The following is a 21114-nucleotide window of genomic DNA, read 5'->3' as shown; positions in this document are numbered from 1 at the left end:
ATACTAATGTAATAGACTATGTGTGCCTTGGCTACTTTGCCAACCAGCTTAACACTAACATGCTGGACTATGTGTTCCTGGAAAATACAATGGAAAAGTAGCACACTGGAATGGACAAACACATTGTGTGTGAATAAATTTAGTGATTGATAAAACACATAGACTAGTTCAAACAGGCTTTAGCTGAATGTGCCAATTTTTTAAATGTATTAGTTTATGTTAGTTTGAAATATGTACATTTATTTCATTTGATGTCAATTTTTGTCAACATAAAATACACAAAAAAACATATTATGATTCAGACAGGATTAATGAAATACATGAATTTTTGGAGCCATGATGACAGAGAATTTATCTGTCTGCCTGGGCTACCTTGCCGAATGGCTTAACGCTAATGTAATAGACTATGTGTTTGTTTTATCTGCATATTCATGCAATTTAATGTTTAACACCATGAAATTGTGGAAGTATGAAATGAAAAAGTCAATAATGCATGCAGTTAAAGCAGCATAACTTGTGGCCTGTGCTGAAATGCCTGTGCTCTGTCTATAGCATGTCTGGCCTCTGTTAACACTCCATTTATAGACTTTGTACTAGAAAATCATTGCAGTGTAGTTTGTATGCAAGTCTGGGATAGAAAATGGCTAAAATAAAAAAACTAAAAAACTTTCGCCAGTTGCCAATCTCGCATTTGGTGCAATAACCAGCCGATTACTATTTCTGGCTGGTCGATCGTTCATCTCCTCTAACCCAATTCCCTCTTTCATTTTCTCTTTTCCTCTGATATACTTTCTGTTGATATGATGAAAGGCCTCCCTCTACACTCTCTGTGATGAGCAAATCTTCTTAAACATTTGTACCAGAGGCATACTTTCTCACTTTCCTTTCTCACTTTTATTGCCTGTCACGTTTCTCTCTCTTGGCCTCGCTCTCTCTCTAACTGGGCTCTGCTTCTCCTGGGTTTTTGGGCTGGAACGCGGAGAGATTAAAGAGCTGTTCTGTTACTTTATTCCATTGGGTTTTAGTGAGTCACTGACCGAAAACGCTCCCAACGCAAATGCTTGGTTGTCGTGTTGTTCTTATTAAACGTGGATTTCGCCTTTACTGTGCCTGCATCAAACTTGTGTCCTCAAGGGGACAATAGAGGTATCTTCTGTGCTATTAAAAGTGAAGTGTGTAACTTAAGTGTCTTTAACGGCTAGGTTAACAGAAAAGCAAAAAAACAGTGGCTATTTTTAAACGTTTCTCTTTATATTGGTCATGATGTTTTGATAGAAGCTTAGATATACAGGTAAAGCTTTGGTGAAATCAATATCTGAAATCAATCATTTATAACTGGAATATGAAAAGTATGATGTCGTTTTATTACTGATATTCTAAACATTCTAGAATATTATTTAAAACCAAAATTATTTTATATTTTAGAATGGTTTTCTATTGACAGTGAGTATTTTGCTTACTATTAATATTCCTAAGAGCTCTCTAAACACATTGTATAAATATGTTAATGTATGTCCCTCCTTTATCAAATTATTGTAATATAATTATTACAATGAAAGCTTATATAAAAATTAACACAAATATTAAAATTTATATAAAAATGTATTTCTACTAATAGATCTTTAATATGGGGTATATAACCCCAGTCATCCCCTAAAAAATCAATACATATAAATGATAAAAATATGTTTTAAAATCTTTTTTTTTTTTGTAAAGGAAAACTCCTTTTTTTGCTGTAACCTTTTTGTTGCACTTACAATGCTGCTCAAATAAATGTAGACAGTTTAATGTTTTTAAACTTACCTAGCCAGTATTTCTTTCTTACAAAATACAGTAAAAAAGTGTTTGTAACAGTATTTAAATAACGGTTTCTGTTTGAATGAACCAACAAATGAATAAATAAATAATAAATAAATAAATAAATAAATAAATAATTAAATGAACGAATGAACGAACGAACAAACTAATAAAATTATTGATCCCAAACATTACCCAACTTTTTTATACAGTAAAGTACACTCAATGGCAACTTTATTAGGTACGTACAACTGCTCATTAATGCAAATTTATAGTCAGCCATTCATGTGGCAGCAACTCAATGCATTTAAATATGTACACATAGTCAAGACGATCTGCTGCAGTTCAAACCGAGCATCAGAATGAGGAAGAAACGTGATTTGAGTGACTTTGAACGTGGCATGGTTGTTAGTGCCAGACGAGCTGGTCTGAGTTTTTTTAGAAACTGCTGATGTACTGGGATTTTCACGCACAACCACCTTTAGGGTTTACAGAAAACGAAAAAAAGAAAATATCCAGTGAGCGGCAGTTCTGTGGTTGCAAATGCCTTGTTGATGCCAGAGGTCAGAGGAGAATGGCCAGATTGGTTCTAGCTAATAGAAAGGCAACAGTAACTCAAATAACCACTCGTTACTACAGAGGTCTGCAGAAGAGCATCTCTGAACGGCATGCACTAAATTCCAGGGGTTTCATTACCACGACGTAAAATGGGCGTGACTCGGTCTGTGTTTGGGAAACGCCCCCTTAAAAAAATAAATAAATACTGAGAGGTCACTGATCATGCGCAGTACAGGTTCTTTTTTAGCGCGGTCATTTCAAACAGGATGATTATGGATAAAGAACCTACCGCGGTGGATAACGAAGCAAAAAACAATCATACATGTTATTTTTTGTTGTTATAATGTTATATTTTAAAGATTTCATTAGCAAAAACAGGTGACCTCGTTTTAATCCGTATTACTCCGTTTTACTGTCTCTGGGCTTTTGTACTTCCATTTTAAACCAAATAATAATGGTTGTGGTAAGATTAACCGTGTTTTTGTAGTTTAAAATATGGTATTCAGTCATGTTTATACAAATAAATACCACATTTTCTGTAATAAATCGTGGTTAATTTTTTCTTTCTCGATCTTAGTTAATTAACATAACTCATATTTATTTTCTATTTTTATTTAAAGTCATCATACACAAAACACCTGGGATCAGGACAGGTATCTGATGTTACTGTATGTAATATAAAAGTGATCATACATGACACACCTGGGATCAGGACACGTATCTGATGTTAACTAATATAAAAGTGATCATACATGAAACCCCTGGGATCAGGACAGGTATCTGATGTTAACTAATATAAAAGTGATCATACATGAAACCCCTGGGATCAGGACAGGTATCTGATGTTAATATATATAAAAGTGATCATACATAAAACCCCTGGGATCAGGACAGGTATCTGATGTTAACTAATATAAAAGTGATCATACATGAAACCCCTGGGATCAGGACAGGTATCTGATGTTAATATATATAAAAGTGATCATACATGAAACCCCTGGGATCAGGACAGGTATCTGATGTTAATATATATAAAAGTGATCATACATGAAACCCCTGGGATCAGGACAGGTATTTGATGTTACTGTATATAATATAAAAGTGATCATACATGAAACCCCTGAGATCAGGACAGGTATCTGATGTTACTGTATATAATATAGAAGTGATCATACATGAAACCCCTGAGATCAGGACAGGTATCTGATGTTAATATATATAAAAGTGATCATACATGAAACCCCTGGGATCAGGACAGGTATTTGATGTTACTGTATATAATATAAAAGTGATCATACATGAAACCCCTGAGATCAGGACAGGTATCTGATGTTAATATATATAAAAGTGATCATACATGAAACCCCTGGGATCAGGACAGGTATCTGATGTTAATATATATAAAAGTGATCATACATGAAACCCCTGGGATCAGGACAGGTATCTGATGTTACTGTATATAATATAAAAGTGATCATACATGAAACCCCTGAGATCAGGACACGTATCTGATGTTATCTAATATAAAAGTGATCATACATGAAACCCCTGGGATCAGGACAGGTATCTGATGTTAATATATATAAAAGTGATCATACATGAAACCCCTGGGATCAGGACAGGTATCTGATGTTACTGTATATAATATAAAAGTGATCATACATGAAACCCCTGAGATCAGGACAGGTATCTGATGTTAATATATATAAAAGTGATCATACATGAAACCCCTGGGATCAGGACAGGTATCTGATGTTAATATATATAAAAGTGATCATACATGAAACCCCTGGGATCAGGACAGGTATCTGATGTTAATATATATAAAAGTGATCATACATGAAACCCCTGAGATCAGGACACGTATCTGATGTTATCTAATATAAAAGTGATCATACATGAAACACCTGAGATCAGGACAGGTATCTGATGTTACTGTATATGATATATAAAGTATTTGACACAAAAGCCCTGGGATACCTGAGGACAGGTATCTTAAGTTATACAGTATTAATGTAATCTGAGAGGTATCTTAAGTTAATTTGTTTAATATAACATACACTGACTTCACATGAAACACCTGCGATCAGGACAGCTATTTTGTACTGCGTATAAAAGGTATTGGACACGAAACCCCTGCGAATACGTACAGGTATCTGAATCAAACGGCTGTTTTCACAATCTGCGCATGATCCGTGACCTATGCAAATTCACAGATAGACCACGCCCACCCGATGACGTAGTAGCGGTTACGCTGTACTGAAACCCCTGGAAAAAAGTGCCTGCCATCTCTGAACACACAACTTGTCCAACCTTGAGGCGGATGGGCTACAGCAGCAGAAGACCACACTGAGTGCCACTCCTGTAAGCCAAGAACATGGCTACATCCAGCTGGAGAATGTACTATGTCATAAAGTACGAATCATCTCAGACTGGTTTCTTGAATATGACAATGAGTTCACTGTATTCAAATGGCCTACAGAGTCACCAGATCTCAATCCAATAAAGCACCTTTAGGGATGTGGTGGAATGAAAGATTGGCATCATAGATGTGCAGCCGACAAATCTGCTGCAACTGCGTGATGCTATCATGTCAATATGGACCAAAATCTCTGAGGAATATTTCCAGCACCTTGTTGAATCTGTTCCACGAAGGATTAAGGCAGTTCTAAAGGAAAAAGGGGATCCAACCCTGTGCTAGTAAGGTGTACCTAATAAAGTGGCCGGTGAGTGTATACTAAGCTAAAAAATAAAAAATTTATTTGCTTCTAATGCATTCTAATGGTAAGTAAAATTAATTACAATAAGTCATATGAATTGTGTCAAAACACAACTATACATGTTAAATGACTTTTGAATGGGTTTGCTTTAGCATACCTAATGTCGAGTATGTTTTAGACTTAATAATTCACACTGAGGAATGGTTAATAAGTAATACCAGTTGGCATCATCTTATCTCTCATTACTCTTACGAGGCTGTAATTCTGAAAATGTAGGTGTGCGTCTCAATGGAACGTAACCTTTCAGCATTTCATTTCACCGACAGCCTAATTACGAAACCGGTGTAGGCCTCAGGTTTCCTGCAAAATGGCCTTAAAGCTTTTATCCTCATGTGTGTCAACCCTTAATTAAATCCCATTCCATTCAAGAGCATATCCACACATTCAGACACACATGATTAGAATTTTATTATTATTATTATTATTATTTTTTATTAATGGCCGAAATGCCACCGTGCTGCCAATCAGTGCTTTCCAATTCCCCCAATTTTTGCTTCATTAATCCTGACAGACTGACAATGATGCGGCTCAGCTGGCCAGCGTGTGTCTAGATGAAAAGACTGATTCACTTTGTTTGAAGTTATGAAGCATCTCAAGAGAAACCCTCGGCTCTCCCAGTGGCGTGGACTGTTTAGAAGATCTCCTTTTGTTGTTTCAGTGAAACTTCTGGAGTGTTCAGCTCGACTCCAGCACAGTGCAGACTTTGGTACGAGTCCCAGACTACAAACGCTGCTTAAAACACACACACAGAGGCACACATACACAGCCATGCCCTCTCAGGAGACGACACACTCCAGCGACTACCGAGGGCCAAACTAGAGATGCTCATGTTAATTATAAAGCTTTGCCCGAGCCTCAGAATGCGCCCAAGGGAAATCAACCCTTTAATGTATCTCCGATGCGTATTTAATGAGAATTTAGCACGTTCCAGACTTTTATCTCATCCTCTTTTATTAGGGTTATAGCCTGTCATCCGTTTTCCATCGTGTCGTCGTAACAAGGTCCAGCTTCTTTTGCGATTGTTTCCGCGATTCCCTATGGGTCGAGAAAGTTCATTCAACGACGGATATGCCAGTTGTTTTGGTGCTTAATTAGGCATGCACAATGAGCAATATGGTGCTAACTGTTGCTGTCTTTCTCTTGTGTGTTTTCTCCAGGTTTCTGGAAAGTCGGCGATCGAGTTGTCTCACTTCTTGGAGTGGATGAGTCTGGAGCCTCAGTCGGTGGTGTGGCTTCCAGTTCTGCATCGTGTTACTGTGGCTGAAACCGCTAAACACCAGGCGCGCTGCTACATCTGTAAACAGTGCCCTATCAAGGGCTTCAGGTGAGATACATGATTAAAATATGTTCTTTATTGCTAATTAAAGGTTTCAAGATTGTAGAAGTACATTTCGAAAGGGGGAGTAATATATTATGTATTATATATACAGCTGAAGTTAAAATTATTATTATTATTTTTTTTATTTTTTTTTATTTTTTTATTTTTTTAAATATGTCCCAAATATATCTTTAGCATGCAGTTGGGTTTTGATCCAGTTTCATTGATTTTGGGTATACCTTATGCATTTTTTCATCAGCCAAAAATAAATTGTATTATAAATTAAACTTTGCTGCCAGATTTTTTTTTTTACTTAATTGGATTAATGATATGCGACGCAGTGGCGCAGTAGGTAGTGCTGTCATCTCATAGCAAGAAGGTCGCTGGTTCGAGCCTCGGCTGGGTCAGTTGGTGTTTCTGTGCGGAGTTTGCATGTTCTCCCTGCGTTCGCGTGGGTTTCCACCGGGTGCTCCGGTTTCCCCCACAGTACCAAGACACGCGGTACAGGAGAATTGGGTAGGCTAAATTGTCCGTAGTGTATGAGTGTGAGTGAGTGTGTATGGATGTTTCCCAGTGATGGGTTGCGCCTGGATGGGCATCCGCTACGTAAAACATATGCTGGATAAGTTGGTGGTTCATTCCGCTGTGGCGACCCAAGATTAATAAAGAGTCTAAGCTGAAAATAAAATGAATGAATGAATGAATGAATTGATTAATGGTAAATGAGTTCATTCCTTTGGAACATCTTACCCATGTTTTACAGAAAAAAACAGAACATTTTTTTAGGTTTGGACTTAAAATATAACATATTTGGATTATTTGGAACCTAGTCTTTGCCCTATCGTGATGAAAGTAATATTGGGTAGCACTATAATAAGTACACACACTCTCAGAAATAAGGGTACGCGAGTTGTCACTGGAGTGGTACCTTTTCAAAAGGTACAAATTTGTCCCTAAAAGGTCCATATTAATACCTTAAGGGTACATATTAGTACCTAAAAAGTACAAAAGTGTTCCTCTTATTTTTTTTAGGTACTAATTATATATATATATATATATATATATATATTTTAGGTACCAATATGGACCCTTTAAGTACAAATGTGTACCTGTACCAGTGACAACTCGCGTACTTTTATTTCTGAGTGCATTATGAACTCTTTATTAAGCATTAACAAAAAAGCATTATTATTTTTTTGATTGTCCACAGACCAAACCATTATTATACAAAAACTTGCCTAATTAACCTAAATAACCATAAGCCATTAAATTTCATTTTAAGCTAAATACTAGTGCCTTAAAAAAGATCTAGTAAAATATTATTACTATCATCATGACAAAGATAAAATAATTCTGCTATTATAAATGTCTTATTAAAACTGTTTAGAAATGTGTTGAAAAAAATATCTCGGTTAAACAGAAATTGAGGGAAAAAAATATACAAGGGGGCTGATAATTCTAACTTCAACAGTAAAAGTTAATGGCTTAATTTGTGTTTGTAAATGACATTAACCGAAAAGAGAAATCTGTGAACACTTTTATATTTATTTCTTTATAATTTGGCAAAAGATTTTGTTCTATGTTATGTTCGTTTGTTTCATTTTTAATAATGTTTTTGTTCATCTATTATTTATGCTTACTTTCCTTTTAAAGAGATGCTGAATAAAACGGCTTTCATCTAAATGTTTTATATAGTTGAATGAGTTATATTTAACAAAATAAAAGTAAGAAAGAAAAGACTAGCTGAGTAATAAGAATAGTATAAAGAGTTTAGATGCAAAAACCACTAAATGCCCCTTGAAAATTTTTTCTAAAATGAGTATTTCGTCTCCTTTGTGTATTGCTTTGTTTATTTTATTCAAGAAGTGTTAAAATGAGTCAAAATTGATTATTTATTGTTACAGAAAGTAATACTGTTTCTTTGAACTTTCTATTTACCTTATTCTTTGCATTCGAGCGGGTTAGCCATCTTTTTGGCTCGAAACTTCCAGTCTCATTCATTTCCATTCATTTTTAGACATTAAAACAGCTTCTTCTACTGCTTGATGTTACAAACTTATATTTCCTATTATTTTATTCTACTTTGTCTGTATAGTCATACAAACACTTGTTTGTAGAGCAAGTAGTTTGACCATTTTTTGCTGTTTATTATTCCTAGCCATTTCTACCATTCATTCCATGAATCGGAAGCTCTAAAACAATCGCAAAACGAGTGCACTTCTGCATTGAAGAATAATTTCAATACACCACTATGTGATTACAAAGAACAAAATATAACAACAGACGTATCAAGCTTTAAATGATCACAGTTATCTTTGACATTTTTGAGCGGGATACTTATGGTCTAATTTGATTCATTGATTTATGCTAAGCTAACCTAAGCCTAAAGTGCTTCGACTAGACCCAGAAATTGCCTAAATGGATTGAAAAATGGTAAAATGCAACTCCAAAGGAGTTGTAAAAAGAGCCTACAAAAAGAAAAAGTGTTCTTTTAAGCCAACTATTTAAAATTACTGCAAAAATTGGTTACACTTTATTTTAAGGTGCCATGTTACATAACATGTGTAACAAATTTATTACAAAAAAATATACTGATCCTTAAGGGTGCAGTATGTAAGTTTGACACCAAGTGGATGAACTAAGTATTGCACACCTGGTTCAAAACACACACAAGCGCAGGTTGCCAGATTGAAAACACCATCGGGACTGTTGAGCATAATTGCTGATTAAAGGCTGAAATAAATAAATGAATATATATATATATATATATATATATATATATATATATATATATATATATATATATATATATATATATATATATATATATATATATATATATATATATATATATATATAGATAGATAGATAGATAGATAGATAGATAGATAGATAGATAGATAGATAGATATACAAATGTTTGTGTGTGTGTGTGCATATATATATATATATATATATATATATATATATATTAGAAAAGACTTGTATTTATCACAGCTGAACAACAGGATAAACTGACAATGATCCCCTTAAGTACACCTCATTTGCTTTATTTAGTGTTAGACGCTAACAATGTGAGTTTGAATGAAAGCAGAAAAGCAGAGAGTTCACCTCAGATCTTCAAAATAAAATAAATTGTTTGAAAATTGAACTTCAGAACTGTGACAGTGTACATTTAATAATGTCAAAGAGGTTTAATATGTATTAATAATATTATAAACATTACCATTTTGTTGGAGTGCAGTGAGTGCACTATTCTGTGCTTCTGAATGGCTGTATTTCAATTTCTGTCATTTTTCGTCTAGTTCAAACAGACAAATTACTTATTTCTGCAAATCTCGTCATGTAGAGTGTTGTTAGGACACAGAGTAACAATGTAACCTGCTCATCTAATGTTTACATTTGTAATGTTTATATTATTTGATAATTGTAAATAACCTCATGTGGAACTCTGAATCTGCATCTCGTTTCAAAGTCTGCTAATGTCCACCGGAGGTCACATTTTGGTCACGGATGCGTACTTTGATAGCCTTTCTTACTCAATGAACAAAATACGCAATTTTCCACAAAGGCAGCCCGGGGTGCTGAAATATAATTGGCTAAACTGGCAGTGGGCGGGTTAAAAAACAAAGACAGACGTTTCAGCATGGAATGCACTTTTTCAAAGCAAAATATCTGACTTCAACATTGTTTTTCAGATAAACAAGAATATTCACTTGGCATGTTTCTTAAATATCTGCAAACGTATTATGGTATTTTAATGCTTTAGAAAAGTCAAAATTTACTCACAGCACCTTTAATATTTGATTGGCAATGTATGGTAATAATACTCTTTTTATACACATTGGGGAATTGTTTTACTCAACATAACTCAATAGAAAGTGCTTTGATTTGCTGGCAAACCCATCACTATCCACCATGCTGGTAGTAAACTGTTACAGTCAGCCATTCTAAAATGAACACATCTATATCTGTATGTAAAATGCATCTCTGTTTCATCACAATGTGTTTCAGATACCGAAGTCTAAAACAATTCAATGTGGACATCTGCCAGACGTGTTTTCTGACGGGCCGAACAACCAAGGGCAAGAAACTACACTATCCCATCATGGAGTACTACACCCCGGTACAAACGCGGCTTCTTCCTTGCCAACTGGCAGCTTCCGTGCTTGCTTGAAGGCTTCTAATTTAATCACTTAGGCACTACGCAAAATAAATATGAATTGAACTGAATTGATCTCATGCTGTGAAATACAACACAGGGCCATTTGCTTAATGGTTTTCCCATGCTCCACTCTAGAGTTTTATAGGTGGGTGTCTTTATTACGCAGCGGCTTTGTGTAGCTCCTCAAGAGATGATAGATAGAGATTGGAGAAAGACAAATGTTCTGTACTGATGAAGGAATGTTATGTGGAGGAAGAGTTATGTCTCAATCGCTCATACTAATTTTTCTCTTTTCCTCTCTCTTTCTGAATCATTCCAGACGACCTCAGGTGAGAAGATGCGGGACTTCGCGAAGACATTGAAGAACAAGTTCCGCTCGAAGCAGTATTTTAGTAAACACCCTCAGAGGGGATACCTGCCTGTTCAATCAGTACTGGAGGTGGAGAGCTCTGAGACGTGAGTTTGACTTTCTGTCTCCGCTGATGAGAATCACACCGTAGTGCCGTTGTGCTCTTCATAAGGTTCATAAGTGAAGTGCCGTGGGACTGAACACAGTGCACTCCAGAATAACTTTACTTCTGTGGTGAATCTAAGCACATCTTTAACAAGCATGTGCTGGTCTGATGGTCTTAGGCTGGTCTTGATGGCTGCTTTTAGAAAGGTTTATGTCAAATTTCCAATGTAGGCTCATTCTGAAACGTAGCCCTATATGCGTTTCTGGAGATTGGGAATTAGGTAGCCAGAAGTACGGATGGCTACATTTCGTTTTTAAAATGATTTTGCAGCTAACCTCTAACATGCATGTGGGCAGTTTTTCTGCTGTTAATAGTTTGTCCGGTAGCTCGACACATTCGACGGGGTTTGAGTCCGGTTCCAGCAAGCAGGTAAGACAAAAACAGAAGCCAAAAAATAAACAAGTAATCAACAGGGTGAGAATGTGGTAAAATCTGAAAATATAGTGAAACATCAGGCGATAGCTTTTCTTTTTCTGAATTGCTTTTTAAAACACTGCGGTTGGGTTTAGGGAAGGGGGTGGGTGAGTTAATCAATGCTTTTGAAAACACTAAATTGGGTATAGGGAAAGGGGGAGGGTGGGGTTATCGATCGGTTAATCGGTCAGTCAGTTAATCAGTTGAAAGCAGCCACTGGTGGATTTACACGAGAACAGCAGGTGTACATGGCACTCGTGACGGAAATTTCAGATCTGAAAAAGCCTCCAACAGAACAAAAACTTCAAAAAAACGTAGCTCCTGGGACATATTTTGCACTCTCCTGAAATGTATATATGGGTACGTAATCGGAATGAGCCTGGGTTGCAAATTTCAGTGGAACAAGTACTGGATGAGTAAATGAGTAAATGAACAGTTTCCATTCCAACAGATCCATATCTTTAAACAAGATAACAGCTACTAGAATACACAACCTCCTTAAAACCAGATGTATTTAGTTAAGAAATTAAACCTAGATTGTTTATTGGTCTTTGCTTAATAAAGCTGGTTTCCTGACATTCCCAAATGAAATTCTTATGTATACTGTATATAGCTGTATATAGAACATATATGTACATATTTGTAATTCCAGTTATTATATATATATATATATATATATATATATATATATATATATATATATATATATATATATATATATATATATATATATATATATATTTATTTATTTATTTATTTATTTATTTATTATTTATTTATTTATTTATTTATTTATTTATTTATTTATTTTTATTTTTTTATTTATTTTTTTTATATATGTTGCAGCTACAAGAGCCACAAACCATTTTAGGTCAACCTATGTTACATTTTTTTTCTAGTAAATAATATCTAAACATTATTTTGCTAAGAAACTAAATACAAAACAATTAGATGAGTTTTGGATGGGTTAGATAATAATTGGATGAGTTTTGGATGGGTTAGGTAATAATTAGTTGAGTTTTGGATGGGTTAGGTAATAATTAGTTGAGTTTTGGATGGGTCCTAATAATTAGATGAGTTTTTGACATTTATTCATTTAGCAGACAATTTTATGCAAATGAGAATAAAAGAAGCACTTCAAGTGATTAGAAAGCAGCAGTATATAATTGCTATTAGGGATGCACCAATATGGATTTATTTGGCTGATATCGATGACCGATTACTCATGATTTTGAGGCATATATCCTATGTATTGGTCAATAAATATAAATATAAATATTTAAAAATGTTGTATTTTTACACAGCAAACAACTGATTTTATTTTAAAAACCTCATAAAAAATATATATTTTTTCCTTTTCTTCACATAGCAAATTAACATGCAACTTGACTTGCATAAAAAAATAACTTAAATAACAAAACGGGACTTAATGAACAAACAAACAAAATAAATTATTTTAAATAAAATGAAAATAAAACCAGCTGAATAAGCTTGAATAAAACCTGTTACAGTAATGTTCATACAGTATGCACAAATATCTAATGTCCTAAAAAGTGTTTTCCGAGGTGTTTTGACAGTTTAGAGTAAAAAGCTAAATACAGATATTGTGTTTTACTTCAGAAATGTGTCATAAGTTCTTTTGAACACATGTACATGTGGGTGCTGCTTGTCTGTCATACAATGCTAGCCGATCAAGCAAAATACATTCTTGCATCAACAATACATGACAAACAACACATTGATTAGGACATATAAACAAATTAAATGCATCACTGCCATTATGTTTACACATTTAATATTGTTTCCTGAGGCGATTTAAACCAAAATACACAATGACGATCTATCAAACATATAAACAATGTTAAGGAGTATGGTTAATTACTGAGTTATTAATGCACAGCAATACCACACAGACATACTTTAAAGGAATAAACAATGTGAGGAAAGCTTCATTATAGTGTACTGGACAAGTCTGGACAAGTTCTACCCGTGCATGCGCAAGCCAGGCTGTTTTGTACAATTATGAAATCTATTGGTTTAAAGATATCGGCCTAATTTTGATATCGGACCGATAATGATACCATTAAAAACAGCATTTATCGGTTGATATCGATTTGGCTGCAAATACATCGTGCATCCCTAAATGCTATGATAAATCTTAGTTTAAAATTTTTTTCCGAGCATGTGTAGAGAAAGAGTGTGTCTCCTACAGGTGGTTTGTCAAGCTCACTCATTGTCAAGCTTGCACACTAAGAATTGCACAGAAACATTTCCAGAAACATGGAGTGTTAAGAGAGTGTCTGGTGCATACGCAGAGCCCACTCATCTGTATGATTAAGGTCATCCATAATGACTACCCAAAAAAATTCCCTAAAACGTTTCTAAAACCTTTAACCCAAACAGCCTGACCAAGTTCATAGACCAGCCAAGACATGTTGCACCCAAGCATTCATACATAACAAGCTACTTTGCTAACAGATGTGTGTGTTGGTGTTTTGACAGGCCCTGCTCATCTCCCAGGCTGCCTCATGCAGACACGCACAGCCGGATCGAGCATTTTGCCAGCAGGTATGGGTTCAGTCTCGCACGGACAGCGATCACGCTTCACTTCAGCTCTGATATTCTCCCAGCAGCCACTTCTGTTCACTCCCTTAGAGTCCGATTGGCATATTGATCCTCTTTGCATGGACACACAGTGTTCCCAACAGCAGGGTCTTAATAGTAGCCTTAGAGGAAGTGAGAAGGATGTGAAAAAGTGAGAGAGGGCATCGAAAGAGAATGAGGGTGAGAGATGGCATTCAGCAGGCTGGACATGGGTCAGCTGCTCTCCACTGGAAGAATGAACGCTCCACACACAGGGTCTGTGGGGCTCGAGGGAGCTGCCAGCACACATCAGTCACATTCTGGCCTGGATGAAGTGCACATTACACGCTCTGGAAGCACACACACATTGATTTGAATTTGTACATGAACATGTTTAAAGCTTGGTCATACTTGCACACAGTTATACCCGTGGGGGTTATAATTCGGTACTTCAGGCAACTTACATTTAATATCACACAAAAATACAATTTCTTTTAATTCACTGCTGGGAAAAAAAAACAAGCAGCAATGATTTTTTTGGTCTCCCTGTTTGGTGTTTAGATGAACAGGCAGCATTTTCCAGCTGAAATGCCATAAAATTAGCTAAAGGACAGACCAAGGAAACCGCCAAGACCAGGTGTTTTGCTACTGTAGTTCATCTGCTTCAAGGTTCGATGTTTTTTTTGCATTCAGATGTGTTGGTTGACTTGTAGAGAGTGGTTATTTGAGTCATGTTCCCAACCAATGATGTAAATTAGATTTTTTTGTGCAAAACCAGAATCAGACCCCCTAGTTCTTCAAGATTTTTGAAGGGCATTTTTTGCAATAAGAATAACTGATTTTGTGATGGTAATTCCCATGGTGAGAAGATTTTTTCAACATATTTCTAAACATACTAGTTTTAATAATTCATTCATAATAACTGATTTATTTTATCTTTGCCATGATGACAGTAAATAATATTTTATTACATTTTTTCAAGACACTTCTATACAGCTTAAAGTGACATTTAAAGGCTTAACTAGGCTAATTAGGTTAACTAGGCAGGTTAAGATAATTAGGCAAGTTATTGTATTGAAAAAATATATAGCTCAAAGCGGGGTAATAATTTTGACCTTAAAATAGTTCTTAAAAAATTAAAAAAGGTTTTATTCTAGCTGAAATAAAACAAATAAGGCTTTCTCCAGAAGAAAAAAATATTGTCAGACATACTGTGAAACATCATTTGGGAAATATTTAAAAAAGAAAGAAAAAAAAAATCAAAGGGGGGCTAATAATTCTGACTTTAACTATATCCTATTTATATATTATTATTTACCATATTAGGTAGCCTACTATGTTGGATGTGCAATCTGACACAATGACAATGACACAAATCATAAAAATAAAGCTTCTTTATTTCGGTGTCTTGTCAAGTCAAGATCTAACACAGATCTAAAATGGTAGGGATTTAGCCAAAGGAAAGTTGTATAACTCTTATTTTTATCCATGATCTTACTTTCTCTCAGATTTCGCTCGCCAGAGCATCTGACATCATGTACCTCACTCAGCACATGTGTTAGGACTTTCCCTACCATAATGCATCTAAAATGCGGATTGCTGTAAAACTCCTCAGTGGCAATGAAGCGTTTTCTCTCGTTAACTACAGGGAAAGAGTTAAACGAAATAATTTATCGATTTGACGCACATCATAATACCAGCCATATATGTCAAACACAAATAATGTCCTTCATCTTTCCGTCTGTCTGTTCCATTGCTCCGTTTGTTAGAACACCGATTCGTGCCACAGGATATCTAATCCCATCTTTGCTTTGACTTCAGATGTAAGTCACTCTTGCTTCATGTGCGTCTGCTTACTGCACTAGCTAAAAACCCACATTCCTTTTAATGTAATGATTGTAAGGGCGCAGGTGAAATGTCATTTTTCGAGAGACACACAAATACGTCATGTGCGCTGTGTATGCAACGTCTATAAGTCATGTAAAGCAATTCATTGCAAACTGAAATAAATATAATTTGACTATATGGTTTGTAAATGGATGTTTTATGAGATTATTTACATTTTTGCGATAATTTTGCGTTTAAATTGAGAATTTTGCAGGGTTGCAAAAATTTTCGACTTTATGCAATTTTACGTTGGATTCAGTGATCGCGGAATCACGAAAAACTAGGGGGTCGATACAATATCCATTAAGCACCGCTTCCATCCAATGAGTCAAAGACAACAAAATTGTTACTTACTGGCAATGCACTATATTCTACCTTTTTGTAATATAAATAGTGTAGTAGTGCATAGTATAAGTAGTGCATTCACACATCTTTAAAATGTTAAGATGCACTTATTCAGTCATTCAAAATACGTGTGGAATGTTGGACACTTTATGCGCTCCACGACTACAGCTTTGCTCACATATCTAAAGGGGCGGAGCTATTGGGCACTGAATTTGGCTTACTTTATTTATTTTGGATGGTGAAAGCTAAATTCTCCTACAAGATTATGCCGCCTTCCAATGGTGAGTACGATTATAAGCATGGCAGGTATTATTTGGTTGTTTGGTCATTTATTTAACCAATTTGGCAACCATCAAATGTCATCTGGGAAATGGTTTGAATTTCCAGTAAGTAAAAACACTTTAGTGTTCCAATTGGGATGACACTAAATTCATACACTGTGTTGTTGAGTGTGTAAGTGCACAAGTAAATAGTGATTAATTGCATAGTGTGCCATTTGGGATGCAGAGATGGAATTTGCTGTGGTAGCAGAAGACAATATAGGCTTTTTTTCCTCTTTAATAAATTACATATGCCTCAGAAAACGAAGATTAACAAGACTCAGCGCTGAAATGTGTGTGTGTGTGTGCTGTTTATAAAGTCAATTTAATCAGTTAATAATGAATAATGATCCTTAGGCTGTGTGTGTAATCAGTAGGTAACAGGAACAGGTGTGTGCGAGGTGCATGCGGGGAGTGGTAGTTCGCTAAAAGTAGCTAGTTGCTAATCACTGGTCAATGTAACACCAGGACTCAAACCAGTAACCTTCTCGCTGTGAGGTGACAGTGCTAACCACTGCGCCACCGTGCCGTCCCAAAATAAACATTGTTAAAAAAATTCACATGGTCTTAAAGGCTTGTTTTAATAAAGGCTTTTTAGAATCTCTAACTTTGAGCGCCTGGCATTCAAAGTGTTTTTGATGACAGAAACTTCATGCTTGGCTGAACAAACCCTTGGGCTGTGAGAACGAAGTTAACAGCCCAATGTGACTGGTTTGATGTGACTGCAGCAAACGTTCAGGGTTATGCTCCTCTGCCCCATCGAACTTCCCTGCCAACCCCTTAAAACACACACAAGCACACACACACACATGAACGCACAGACCAGCCCTTTGCCTCCACTACCATACTGTGATGCCAACTGTCTCAGCTCTTATCTGCACCACAAATAGACCAGAGCTCTTACACACACACACACACACACACACACACACACACACACACACACACACACACACACACACACACACACACAATCTCTCTCGACTTGTGTCCTTTTGTCTTCATCTGTCTCATCCTCTGTCATATGCTTGATTTCTATTCCTGCCTTTCAATGTCTTATTTCATTTCCCCCTTTCCTTCCTAATATCAATCACTAACCCACTTCTTCCCCTCTACTGTCCTTTTTAATTCTCCAAAATCGTCTCTTCCCTCTCTGCCATGTTATCTCTGGTCTCCCCAAACACACATCAGTGCCGTCTGCTTTAGTTGTTGCTGCTCAGAACAATTTTCGTTGTTTTCGGTTGTCACTAGTTAATATGTTTCACAAGGGTCCGTTTGAGTCTGCCTGAACGTGTAAAATGTTCTGAGATCGTCAGCTCACAGAAGGCTAACAGCCTTGAGGAAATTAGAATAGAAAATTCTGTCTGGATGTTTAAAACACTTTTGGGATGTGTGGGGTTTTTAGCCTTTGTTTGTCTTTAAAGTGAATTTGGCTTTAAATGTAATTGCCGCCTTACATTTTCATCGTGATTTACAGAATTTTCCACCACTTCAAGGTCATTTAGTGTAATAATAACTTATATACCAAAAACACTGATTATAAAGAATTAAGAATCATTTGTAAACATTAAAAAAGGTTCAAGGATCACAGTGTAGCACAGAAAAACAATATTGGTAGACATTTTAAACCATTCTATTTTGTCTCCATCCTTCAAATCACAAGGTTTTTAGCCTTTTTCATCTAGAAGTATTACATCATTGAAAATAGATTCTAATTTAGGATAATCACTGTGGCTGGAAGGGCATCCACTGCATAAAAACATATGCCAGAGTAACTGGTGGTTCACTCCGCTGTGGCGACCCCTGACTAAGCTGAAGAATAGTAAGTGAGTTGGTATGATCACTTTTTGACATCTTTGGCATGTTGTTTAATTTTTACATACAAATATATTTTTAAGCTAAATGATGATAGAGGGTGGTGTGGTGGCACTGTGGGTAGCGCTTTTGCCTCACAGAAGAAAGGTCACTGGTTCGAGCCCCTGCTGGGTCAGTTGGCATTTCTGTGCGGAGATTGCATGTTCTTCTCTTGTTGATGTGGGTTTCTTCCATATGTTCCGGTTTCCCCCTGTAGTTTATGTGTGTCAGTAAGAGTGTATGGGTGTTTGCCATTGATGGGTTACAGCTGGAAGGGCATTTGCTGCGTAAAGCATATGCTGGATAAGTTGGCGGTTCATTTCGCTGTGGCGACCCCTGATAAATAAAGGGGCTAAGCCGAAGGAAAATGAATGATGAATAAATCATGACTGAACATTATTTTGACCATAATTTGGAATTTTATTTGAACCCTTGTGTTCTGTTGAGGATGTTTTCATCCACTCTGGGGTGATTTTGTGTCTTAATTTTGCCACGAAAAATGTGTTTCAGCTAGCAGAAGGATTTTTGGTGACAAATCTTATTTTGACATATATTTTGGGAAAATGCTTAGAATTTTTAACAAAACTCAACAATACACTCTGGGCAAATTTCCTACCCTTTTGTTATGCTCAGGATGAAAACATCCACACAATTACTGCAGTAAAACTGCATCAGATTATTTTTTAAAAATGTTTTGAATAAATCTGTATTACCTTCAGTCCTGATCAAAACTACTAAATTGTTCAGAAAATAACAGGATTTTTAAACACTTTAAGTGCCAAATTCATAAATGATGTCACTGATTTGGTAAAAAAAAAAGCATGATGCATTTTCAATATAAAAAGTAGTTGTGAACTGGATTTTTTTACCTTTTATCAAAGTCTTAGAAATGTGAAACAACATTGCCTTTGATGCATTGTTTTTGGTTGATTTTATTTTTTTCTCCCTAATTTACTGTTGGTGGCTGCGTTTGCCCCATTGATTTCCATTATAACCACATTCGTTTGATTACAAAGCCATGACACCATATAATCATGCATTTTTAAATGTTGGTGGTTTTTTTAGTAAGGAAAAGGTAACATTTGTCATTTTTACTGTTTATCATTAGTTGGCACCATTATTCCTTTTGATAGGCCTGTGCAAAAATAAGCTTGGTTGATGGATTTTATTTGAAGTATAACAACAAATTCCCCGACATGGACCTCAGCACACTTTGAGCTAGACATTATTGTTGGGATGTAGGGAAGAAGGGGATGCTAAGAAAACATTGGAATGAAGAGAAAGGAAAGTAAGAGGATAAACAGTGAACAGATAGGTAGGTAGGTTGATCGGGCATCTTACGATGATGCCCAGAGACGCAGAGTGGGGGTACCGTCTTTTTATTATTTTGGTAAAGTGATTGGACCCCCCTGATTTAACCTAGGAGTGAAGAAAGAGTTATAGGATTGTGAATGAGAAGTGAGGGAATAGAGGGAGGCAGGGTGGGTTCGAAAAAATCAGAAGAACGATGCTAGAGGGCTGGTCTGGCTTAAATAAGTTTTAGGGAGTAGGTGATTGGTTAAGGAGACAAAGTAAGGCATGGTTCTGTCGCTGAACCTTTGTTAACAAGTTAACTCCATTTAAAGTGTGTGTATGTCTGTGAGAGTGACCTTTACATACCTTGAAGTGTCTCATTTTTATATACAAATATCTCTCAAACAACTCTCAGAACTACATGGAGTAAACAAAAACAAAGACTGTGTATTTATACGCCATCAAGTGAAATTTATTTATAAGGTTATTTCGAAAGGATCACATGCTTATGATTGCTTGCGGCTGGTCTCGCGTTATCCAATTTATCATTCACCATATAGTTCCATATCACAGCCATCTTTGTTTTGAAGAATCCCCCCTTTCACCCCTATTTCTTCTCCTTTCCTAGACGAGTGGCACGGTGGCCCAGTGGTTGGCACTGTTGCCTCACAGCAAGAAAGTCACTGGTTCTAGTCCTTACCAAGCGAGCCAACGTTTCTGTGCAGAGTTTACACATTCTCCTCGTGCTCACATGGGTTTTCCTTGTTTTTCTCCCACTGTCCAAAAACAAGCAACTCACGTTAATTGACTAATCCAAATCACCATAGACAAGCTCCTAGTAAGTAGTTATTTCTTAAGAGCAATCACTATCTGTTCATTAGCTACTACAGCAGGAGAGTTCTCGAGATACCTGAGCTCAAACTCCTCTCTCGCCTTGCAAATGGGAGGGAGCCCTGGGCTCGAGGATCTTATGAACTCAGGGCTCTTTCCCGGGACAGCATGCCAGACAAGCTTTATAATCAATCGTCAGCCAAGTGTGAACTCTTGAAATGTGGTTAAAATGAAAGTCAATGGGGCAAAAACGGCTACCAACAGTAAATTAGGAAGATAAAATGAAAATCTAACAATGTATCAAATCCAATGCTCTTATTAATCGCTCAACTTTTCAAGACTGTGATAAAAGGTTTTTAAAAATCCAATCCACAATTACTTTTTATATTGAAAATACTTCATTTTGTGTGTGTTTTTCACTAAATCAGTGACATCATTTGTGAACTTGGAAAGT

The 21114-nt window shown here is 36.1% G+C and overlaps 1 protein-coding gene across 11 annotated transcripts in view; it reads left to right on the top strand.

Moving 5' to 3' along the window:
- drp2 (dystrophin related protein 2) overlaps positions 1-21114 on the top strand; it is a 336153-nt gene that overhangs the window by 291905 nt on the left and 23134 nt on the right. For all 11 annotated transcript variants that reach the window (XR_012389521.1, XR_012389524.1, XR_012389523.1 and 8 more), the window contains 4 exon segments: positions 6293-6459; positions 10468-10579; positions 10938-11074; positions 14050-14115. Coding sequence is in view for 7 of the 11 variants with exons in the window: in XM_073921452.1 (XP_073777553.1) it covers positions 6293-6459; positions 10468-10579; positions 10938-11074; positions 14050-14115 (482 nt within the window). In the remaining 4 variants the exon portion in view is untranslated.

Source organism: Danio rerio, chromosome 14 (assembly GCF_049306965.1).
Source record: "Danio rerio strain Tuebingen ecotype United States chromosome 14, GRCz12tu, whole genome shotgun sequence".
Taxonomy (NCBI): domain Eukaryota; kingdom Metazoa; phylum Chordata; class Actinopteri; order Cypriniformes; family Danionidae; genus Danio; species Danio rerio.
Note: the sequence above shows the minus strand (reverse complement) of the source record. Positions and strands in the feature narration are given on the sequence as shown.